The following is a 9,965-nucleotide window of genomic DNA, read 5'->3' as shown; positions in this document are numbered from 1 at the left end:
TTAATTTTTTTTTTTTTTTTTTTTTTTTGTTTTTAATATTAGGGGGGATGCAATAGTGTGAATGAAGAGGGGAAAATCGGCGATTTTGTTTTACCCTAAGAAAAAGGGCAGCTTGTCGAGTACTGAATTATGTCCAATTTATTGTTATTCACTTTCCATCCACCAGGGGAAGAAGGTTAATTAAGGGGGTGGGGGATGGTGCTTATTTGAATTTTTTTTTCCCGACCCGAGATCGAACTTCTAACGTTAAGAAAATGAACATTATGTCAGCCGACTCACTAATCCAAATAATGATTTTGTTACGATTTTGAAACTAGACGTTCTGTTAGATCCCACATCGATCGAGAAATCTCTACGCGTTTTAAAATCATGACTGTCATCAACACGTAACATAGCAGTGAATTTAAAATGTTACAAATGGTATCAAAGGTAGGCACTGAGTAGTGGTGTACCAATGAAGATGCTTGACTCTAAAAATGGTGGATTGTGAAATGTCACATTAATAGAGAGGAACCGATCATTGTTGATAAGAGTGTGGAAACGTCTATGTAACAATACACATTTTAAAAAATTTAATCTCGATTAAAAATAAAATTATGAATATTATAAATTTAGATATATTTTACATTCCGATCTCTACGTCACTTTCAAGAAATTAGTTTTAGCCCATTAATTTCCTACTTGCATGAGGTGACTATGATTGCTGATCGATGTTAATAAATTAGTGACAAAATAGTACATTTATTTGTCGCCGTTGTTATTATTATTATTTATGTGTAGAGTATACCAATAAATTAAATATTCAAATTAATTTGTTGATGGAGAGTTTGTATTTAAGTATAATTTGAATGAGTTTAATGAATCTAAGTGTATTAATTAAATAATTATTAGCATAAAAATGAGCTTAATTAATGTGCCACGTAAGAAAGAATGAGAGCAGCTAAATAAGGAAATCCAAACCACACATTTATTATATAGTGTCTTTCATCTTCTGCAATTCACTGAATTCCTTTCTTACACAAGAACTAGAGAGAGAGAGAATGCGGCCGACTCCTTTAGACGCCGACGACACCGTCAGCTACCGGCCACCATCACCACCGCCACCGTGCCACGATCTACGCGCTTGTACATGGCGGCCGTACTCCAATTCCAGAGACTTCGAAGCCAACGCTGCTGTCGTAGTCATCATCCTTCTCTGCGGCCTCATCTGCTCTCTAGCTCTCAACACCGCCATTCGCTGCTTTCTCCGCCGCCGCGGAGACGCCGATGAAAACCCAAGTGATACCCGGCAGGAGGAGCTTCGTGATGAGACGAAGCCGACGTTAGTGGACAAATTGAAGATGGCTCCGGCGTTGGTGTTCTCGGAGGAAATGAAGCCGAAACTCGCCGGTGCGGAGGCGGAGTGTACGATTTGTTTGACGGAATTCTCGGAAGGGGAAGAGATTCGTGTATTGGCGATTTGTAAGCACGGATTTCATGTTCAGTGTATTCAAACGTGGCTGATTTTGCATTCTTCTTGTCCGACTTGCCGCTGTAGCTACCTCCCTCCGTCACCGTCGTCCGCCGCGCACGGCGGCGACCCCTGAGTTTATATTATAAATACCGGAATTTCTCCCGGTTTCTGTAATTTTATAATTACAATTACTTCCCTCTGGAATTTTTCAAACACTTCAAGTGGCAAAGTTTATAAATTAAAATTAAAAATGCGTGAAATTTTAGTTTCTTATGAAATGAATGAATTGAAGTGAGTAAAAATTTGGAAGGGTTTGGGCAACGTTGAGCGTTCTTGAGGCGCCACGGAAGGACTGACAAAGGGGGCAACGTGTGACGTATTGAAGCAGTGTGTTTGAGCTCAACAATCTGTGTGCCTTAAGGAGTGGGGCACAATTATTGCGTCCACAGTTTTCATTCTTCGTCTTGTAAACAACAATTCCTAAACGTTTTCAAATGTTTTTGGAACTTTCTCTTAAACTTAAATGTCTTCTTATTTGACTCAAAAACGGCTAATCTTCGTACTTATCTCCATTTAGATGATCTGGATATATATGATTATCCCGATATTATCGTTTTTTATGAGCGACCAACTTTAGAATGACTCCAAACATCATTGTGAATTAAGAACAATGATGGGATTGATGAGTTTCTGTAAAAATGTAATTTTTAGAATGAAATTAAGAACACCAGTAACAGAAAGATAATAGATTTACCCTGGACCCCGATTTTATAAAGAATGTTTCGTTCTCCTCCCTAACGGATGTGGGATCTCACATGAATGGTCACACACCCTATATTGACACAATATGAAATAGTGAAAATTTATATAACATGAAAGCATGTAAAAGGGGTTTGAGACGGGCATGCGACCATAGACAATACGTCCTACACAAGCATGATCAGGACAAATAGCACGATCAAACATCATTCCAGAAGTACTAAATCAACTTACTAATATCCGACCAAATTCTAGCTCCAAGATTTTTCTTCACGTTACCATTATTCCTAAGAGCATGGGCGACGTCAAAATATGTTTAGATCATCTTAATAGTCCCTAATTATAAAAGTTGAGCTCGGGCTAGAGAATAACAAGGAGGGTTGAAAATTATGTTATGGGGGTCTATGTCCTCGTGATTTTTTATTTTGCTAACGCAGTTATAAACTTTTCCAATAGTGTTGAATTGTGCTTGTTTTGAGATATGTTAGACCTGATTTATGTTCGTTCATTTTAGTATGTGCTTTAAATTTGTTTTTCGACTCAAGTATTTCTAAATGTTTTAAACGGAGGCCCAAATTCAATTTAGTTTGTTTTATTAAAATAATCGTGTTTATATTTTTCAAAGTATTAAAAACGAGAGTGACATATACTTAATAATGATTCTCAGTCTACTTTTTTAAGTGCACCTAAGGAAGAACAATAGAAAAAATCGAGAAAAATTAATGTTTTTCACAACGCGTGTTTGAAATTCTTGGATTCATCATCTTCTAACCCTGAAAATATACCCATATCGATCTGTTCAAGTTGGTTAAACACGTGACTAGTTATACCATGAGCTATTTGAATACCTATTCATTTCAACTCAGAGATCATATCATCCATTCATCAAATTTAATGGGAAAGACTAGAACAATCACTTTTTTATTCAATATTAATAGATAAAAATGGAAACAAAACTCATAGTTCAGATACCAAAACCAAAATTAAAGCCTTTGAAATTTTTGAAACAACAATGACATAATTGAACACCTGATGGGTTGCTTTTATTATGGTCAAAAGATGAGCCACATGGTTCCCCTTGTCTTCTCACAACAGAACATGTTATATTAAATCGTTTAAATAATTATGAAATAAAATTTTAAAATAATTACCACAATATCTAATATACCAATAGTATATGTGTTAGGTAAAGCTAGTGTGATATATTATTGATGTAATTAATTTGAAATGCATGATTTAATATATAATCGAGATACATGATTTGATATATCATTAATTACCTGATCGAGATTCTAATAATATATAATAATAATATATCTCATTTAAATGGGACATATTGATGATATATCTAACATAGTGTCTTATTGGTGTACATGGGCTGAGTTGGGTTGGAGAAATCTTTGGTCCGAGTTAGATTAGAGAAATCTTTGGTACCAAATTGAGTCGGTGACATGAACAATCCAAATAAAATTGAGTTGGGTTTGGGGGTTGATTGTTCTTTTTTTAATTATTTTTTTAAAATTATTTATTCACATTACATATTACATCAATAACTAAAATCTATTAACGTACATTTACAAGCTACATCGTATCACTTGTATCGATTACAAACGTCAAATATTTGTAATCATAGTAATCTTAAAAATAGGGTAGAGTTGAACTCTATTATCGAATTAGTCGATTGACTCCTGTCAAAACCAACCCAATTTTCAAAATTTCAAATTGAGTATTTATTGCCGCTAGAAGTTAAAGTTTACATGTTTCTTAATAATATATATATATATATAAAGGCAAGGAATTACTCCATCATTATTATTATTATTATTATTATTATTATTATTATTATTAGTATTACTTAATTAGGGTAGTAATCTCCATTATTGGTATGAAGTACGGATCTCACTCTCACTCCATTTGTATCCTACAAACATTTTCAATAAAAATATCTAAAATATTTCTCAATCGAGAAGAATAGAAATATTCTAAAACTGAATAGCATTCGAGATGAGGAGCTGTGTACTTCACCCTTGTGTTTGTGTTAGTCTAATGAGTTCTAAGAATAGTCATTTATTCAAATGTCACATGGATTAGTTGAGACTTAAACCCGTACAAATTCTTTGGATTACAACCTACCACTAGACCAACATAGGAACTACAAGATTAAACGTGTTTTACTTGGAATAATTCTATGTTGAATGACTTTTTAAAAAGTAGAAAGTGAGAACAAAGCATGCCGAAAGAGCTTGTATGGCTATTAGCCATAATGACGGCCAAAACTAAAGCGCCCGAAGACGTACCACCCATGTGCCATAGTGTGCAGGAGCTATACAAGATAAGTATTTGGATGTCTTCCTTTAAAAATGGGGTTCTATTCCTAAGAATAGTGTCCAATAGCACGTTGTACCAACATTGCTAAGCCCTTGGGCCGGAGCTTGATACAAAGAGTAAATGCTTGGACGTGGGAGCCTGATTCTCGCCGTGAACCACAATCAAATTATATATAAAAATGGGGAGAGGAAGGATAAGATGATTATGAAGATCAGACGTAGGGACGCATGCCACTCATTAAAAATATGATCTTCACGTGATTTCTTTTCTGTACTTCTATCCCTGTTCTTTCATTTCCCTCATCCCTTTTCCCCGTCTCTTTCCCCTTCATATTTATTGTTCTCATAATTGTTTTCACCTTTTTATCTTCAGCAAAAATATGTAGAAAAATTCTGTATGGGCTACAGAGGAAGCTCGTGTCTATCCTTCCAAATAGTGCAGTGATTGTTCAATCATAATTTAGGAAAGATCCCATGGGTGGGAAACTTGGAATAAGAACCTAAAAAGTTGGGGGGGATATAAAGAGGTAGGAGGAAGAAGATGATGGAATGAAATGCAGCAACGTGTGATATGTAAAGATGAAATGAAAGCAAGGTTGGGAGTAATTTGAGGCTACTGACTCTCCTGTGAACCCTCAGACTCCATACGACCAAATCCCTTTGTCTCTCTTTTCTCTCCTTTCCAACTTATAAAAATTTAATGGAAAGTTGTGATATAATCACAGGGTTCGCCCTCTGTTTCTTATCGTTTTGGGTAAGCTGTAAATCTGTATCGTCCACTCACACTGTCTTAACTTATCAATTGTTCTTACTCTTTTAATAGCCTCTTGCTTTACCCTTCCATCTATATGCCTCATTCCCTCCTCGTACCTTCCCTTCCCTTTCTCTTTCCGCTGTTGATAGAACGTGAACGAAAGAAGCTCCCTTGCTAACATGCTCTTCTTCTAGCCCACGCAGGGGAATCCTGGTTCAGAACCCTTTTCAGTTTGTAACTTGCCTCTGTTTCCTTCTAGCTAATGGTAAAGCAAAAGGGTAGCTAATGGTTCATCTGGGTTGAACGTTCTTCTTTTATTCAAATCTAAGTAATGGATTGTTCTAAGCTAATGAATCCAAGTGTTGGGTATCTGTTTTTTCTCCCCATTTTGTTCATGTTGTGAAGTTTCAGCTGTTGTGGGGAGGAGGGAGCGTAGGAGCAGGCTTGTTTCTTGGTAATTTGTCTTGGTATCTTTGAAATTCTTCCCCCCATTGATCAGAACTCAGAAACCCAGAATCAAAAAGTGGCTAATACGTGCATGTGCAAGTCAACATAATATAATATAACATTTAGTACATGTTTTCGCCATAATTTCTCAAATCCAGAACCAAGAGTGGCTAATATGTGCTATTGAACATGATATCTATAATATAGCTTCAAGTTTCAACCATTGATTTGATCCTTATTCGTTAACAATCAAGGTTTTGTTGGATGATTTCATAGGAATTTGTAATTTGTAAAGATCAAAAGTTGAAAAAAATGGCGAAGGAGTATAGTGGCTCACCGAAGCATCACCATATCGAGTCGAGAAGGAAGCGGTTGACATGGATTCTCGGCGTCAGTGGGCTATGCATTTTATCATACATCTTTGGGGCATGGCAGAACACCACGACACCGATCAACCAATCCGAAGCATATTCCAAAGTCGGTTGCACGGATCAAACATTCCCGTCATCCCAATCCTCTTCATCAACAAATACGCTCGATTTCGAGAGCCACCATGGCGTCGAAATCAACAATTCCATTGAAGCGGTCACCAAGAAGATCTCCCCCTGCGATATGAAGTTCAGCGAATACACTCCCTGTCAAGATCCGACTAGGGCAAGGAAATTCGATCGGAGAATGTTGAAATACAGAGAGCGCCATTGTCCTCCCAAGGAAGAATTGCTCCTCTGTATGATTCCGGCGCCGCCGAAGTACAAGACGCCGTTCAAATGGCCACAGAGCCGCGATTATGCATGGTACGATAACATTCCTCACAGAGAACTTAGCATCGAGAAGGCGGTGCAGAATTGGATTCAGGTTGAAGGCGATCGTTTCCGATTTCCCGGCGGTGGCACGATGTTCCCCCGCGGTGCCAATGCTTATATAGACGACATTAACGAACTTATTCCTCTTACTACAGGGAAGATTCGAACCGCCATTGATACGGGTTGTGGCGTAAGTGAATTTCTCTTACTCAAAATTGTTTCTTACATCGCAAAATAAAATGATTCAATTATTAAATGTGTTTTTTCTAGGTAGCAAGTTGGGGCGCTTACTTGCTGAAGAGGGACATCTTGGCCATGTCCTTTGCCCCAAGGGATACTCATGAAGCTCAAGTTCAGTTCGCTCTAGAGCGTGGCGTTCCAGCCATGATCGGTGTCTTGGCCTCTCAACGACTCCCTTACCCGGCCCGGGCCTTCGACATGGCTCATTGCTCTCGTTGTCTCATCCCGTGGGCCGATAATGGTAAGACCACAAATCTAACAACTCTGATACCATCTATAATGAGTATGAAACTAGCACGTTCTACAATTTATCGATACGATGACTAGTGAGTATTTACAGATGGGTTGTACTTAATTGAGCTCGATCGAGTTTTGAGGCCGGGCGGGTATTGGATTCTCTCGGGCCCTCCGATTCGTTGGAAGAAGTATTGGAGAGGTTGGGCAAGAACACAAGAGGATTTGAAACAAGAGCAAGACTCCATTGAAGAAGTAGCCAGGAGCCTATGCTGGAAGAAAGTGGTTGAGAAGAATGATCTTGCAATATGGCAAAAGCCCCTCAACCACATCCAATGCATCAAGAACAAGAAAGTCTACAAAACACCCCACATTTGCAAGTCAGACGATCCCGATTCAGCCTGGTACGTACTCCTAAAAGACATTCCGAAACATGTTTTTAATCATTCAAGATCGATCAACGAATATCTTATACGTACATTCCTCGATCCTAAACTAATAAAGGTATCGAAACTTGGAGACCTGCATAACTCCATTACCAGAGGTAAGTGGCGACAACGAAGTTGCCGGTGGTGCGGTGGAGAATTGGCCGAACCGCGCATTTGTCGTACCACCTCGAATAAGTAGAGGAACAATACCAAACGTGAACAAGGAAAAATTCGAAGAAGATAACAAACTATGGAACGAGAAAATTACATATTACGGAAAGATGATCCCGTTAGAGCATGGACGATACCGAAACATAATGGACATGAATGCAAATCTAGGCGGATTTGCAGCAGCTTTGTTGAAGTTTCCGGTGTGGGTTATGAACGTCGTCCCAGCCAATTCAGACCGTGACAGTTTGGGAGTAATATACGAACGCGGCCTAATCGGAACGTACCATGATTGGTGCGAGGCCTTCTCGACGTACCCGAGAACGTACGATCTAATCCATGCCGATGGCATATTCAGCATATATCAAGATAGGTAATTAAAAGATTTGCATAGTTATTTGATGAGTTTTGTAGGGTTTGATTGAAGAACAAGGGATTGTTGTGAATTGCAGGTGTGATATAACTTACATTTTACTGGAGATGGATAGGATATTGAGGCCTGAAGGGACAGTAATTTTCAGGGATACAGTGGAAGTGTTGGTGAAAGTTCAAGCCATTTCAGATGGGATGAAGTGGAAGAGCCAAATTATGGACCATGAAACTGGACCATTCAATCCTGAGAAGATTCTTGTCGCAGTAAAATCTTATTGGACGGGTGAAACCACCCGACAATAAGAGAAACAAGCATAGTAAATTTTAAATTACTGGAGCAGTTCGTATCTTTTTTTTTTTTTACCACTTAGGTGTGTACTTTGTTCTTCCTCTTTGTTTGTAAATCATTTGGGACACTATTGTTCCACCTGAATTTTTCCAATCATAGATAATGTTCGGGTTTTATAAAAACTTCGCTTTTGTTGATTAGACGTCGAAATAATCTCGAATTTGCATACTTACATACTCGTTCTTACTGACACACCGTCTAGTGTCTGACTTTAATACCATTTATAACAGTTCAAGCTCATCGCTAATAGTCATTGTCCATTTTAGCCCGTTACGTATCGCCGTCAACATTACGGTTTTAAAACGTGTCAACTAGGGAGAGGTTTCCACACCCTCATAAGCAATGTTTCGTTCTCCTCTCCAATCGATGCGGGATCTCACAATTATTTGTAACAACTCAAGCCCCACAGTTAGTAGATATTGTCTGCTTTGACCCGTTACGTATCGCTGTCAGCCTCATGGTTTTAAAATGTGTCTACTTGGAAGAGGTTTTCACATCTTTATAAAAAATGTTTTGTTTCCCTCTCCAATTGATATGAGATCTCACATATTCTCATGCTTCGCGAAACGTTTCTCAAAATCATCGTCAACTCTTCGTCTTCGAATATTCACATTTGTCTAACAACGAATCTAGGATTTGGTGTTTGTTTATCGTTTTTGTTCTTTCACGGTCTAGTAACTAGTATGAGCTGCATTCAACCGTGTTGGAAATAGCATTCGAAAGTGCGACTCTTCCACCCAATTGAACAACAAATGACAGCCTCACGGTTTTATTTTTTACAACATGATCACGTTATTTAGTTCTCGATTTTAAGATGGAAAACTATTCTCACATTATCTATATGTTTTGTTCTCACTCACATGCTTCTTATATACTGTGAATAGTAGATTAATTTATCAACATTTTTCTGCACTTCAACCATAATTTGTCTCCCTCTATAGTCGAACAATGACCGACTACTTTTATAGGCTAAACAAGATATGTGATAGGTTTTGATGGAATGTGCATCGCAATTTATTAAGGTTGATCATGGGTTAGGTTTTGTCCGGGTTAAAACAGATCTTTACCTGAAATATAAGAGCAGCACATGACTTGAGTATTTTAAAAAATAATGAAGTAACCATATTATTGGGGTTGAGAAATACAAACACAAGCAAACATGGTGTGATCTATCTTTTCGTAAAAACATTTCATGACCTTGAACTCTATTCTCCAATTTGGACAAAAATTGAATGTGTAGTACTTTTCTACACATGATCCACATGTGCGCACATGAGCTCACTAGACAAACGTATATGTATCCCTTAGACCTGTCATTCAGGTAGCGCACGCTCACATTGTCGGAACTATTAAGTATTGTAATGTACGTGTACATTAGAGAAATATTTTAATACATGTGACATACAAGATGTATGAGGTCTCATCTTATTAATCATATCATATCATATATTCATGATGCAAGTCATATCTCCCTGGCTAACGAACTAACTTATTAAATATGGAAGTTTCTAATATCTCATGGCCAATGATCGAACCTATTAAATATCATACGGATCCAAAATTTATTTACCTTCCATCCAACCTAAATCAACCTGATAAAGGTTGTTTAAAACAAGAACAGGAAGAACAAA

General features: G+C 37.7%; 2 protein-coding genes across 4 annotated transcripts; both read left to right on the top strand.

Moving 5' to 3' along the window:
• The first annotated feature begins 994 nt into the window (after window positions 1–994).
• LOC111469099 (RING-H2 finger protein ATL79-like) lies at window positions 995–1,668 on the top strand. The gene has a single exon (XM_023114340.1). The coding sequence runs from the start codon at window positions 1,041–1,043 to the stop codon at window positions 1,584–1,586; it is 546 nt and encodes a 181-aa protein (XP_022970108.1). The 5' UTR covers window positions 995–1,040; the 3' UTR covers window positions 1,587–1,668.
• Window positions 1,669–4,917: 3,249 nt separating this feature from the next.
• Window positions 4,918–8,449, top strand: LOC111469032 (probable methyltransferase PMT18). 3 transcript variants are annotated; one of them, XM_023114246.1, is made up of 7 exons: window positions 4,918–5,293; window positions 5,443–5,524; window positions 6,017–6,733; window positions 6,814–7,024; window positions 7,124–7,421; window positions 7,522–7,986; window positions 8,066–8,449. In XM_023114246.1, exons 3-7 carry the CDS (start codon window positions 6,053–6,055, stop codon window positions 8,286–8,288), a joined length of 1,878 nt encoding a protein of 625 aa, XP_022970014.1. In that variant the 5' UTR covers window positions 4,918–5,293; window positions 5,443–5,524; window positions 6,017–6,052; the 3' UTR covers window positions 8,289–8,449. The 3 variants fall into 3 exon arrangements, with proteins under 3 accessions (XP_022970014.1, XP_022970013.1, XP_022970015.1); XM_023114245.1 differs by lacking the exon at window positions 4,918–5,293 and having other exon boundaries at window positions 5,313–5,524; XM_023114247.1 differs by lacking the exons at window positions 4,918–5,293; window positions 5,443–5,524 and adding an exon at window positions 5,703–5,747.
• The last annotated feature ends 1,516 nt before the right edge of the window (window positions 8,450–9,965 follow it).

The sequence above is a fragment of the Cucurbita maxima genome, unplaced genomic scaffold, assembly GCF_002738345.1.
Source record: "Cucurbita maxima cultivar Rimu unplaced genomic scaffold, Cmax_1.0 Cma_Scf00038, whole genome shotgun sequence".
NCBI lineage: Eukaryota > Viridiplantae > Streptophyta > Magnoliopsida > Cucurbitales > Cucurbitaceae > Cucurbita > Cucurbita maxima.
This window is presented reverse-complemented; position numbering and strand designations above follow the sequence as displayed.

Excerpts from the sequence above, each read along its gene's own strand:
- LOC111469032 (XM_023114246.1), top strand. The coding sequence starts at position 6,053 with ATGGCGAAGGAGTATAGTGGCTCACCGAAGCATCACCATATCGAGTCG. Across the intron at positions 7,025-7,123 it reads CATCCCGTGGGCCGATAATG|ATGGGTTGTACTTAATTGAG; the intron begins GTAAGACCACAA and ends GAGTATTTACAG. Across the intron at positions 7,987-8,065 it reads TTCAGCATATATCAAGATAG|GTGTGATATAACTTACATTT; the intron begins GTAATTAAAAGA and ends TGTGAATTGCAG.
- LOC111469099 (XM_023114340.1), top strand. The coding sequence starts at position 1,041 with ATGCGGCCGACTCCTTTAGACGCCGACGACACCGTCAGCTACCGGCCA.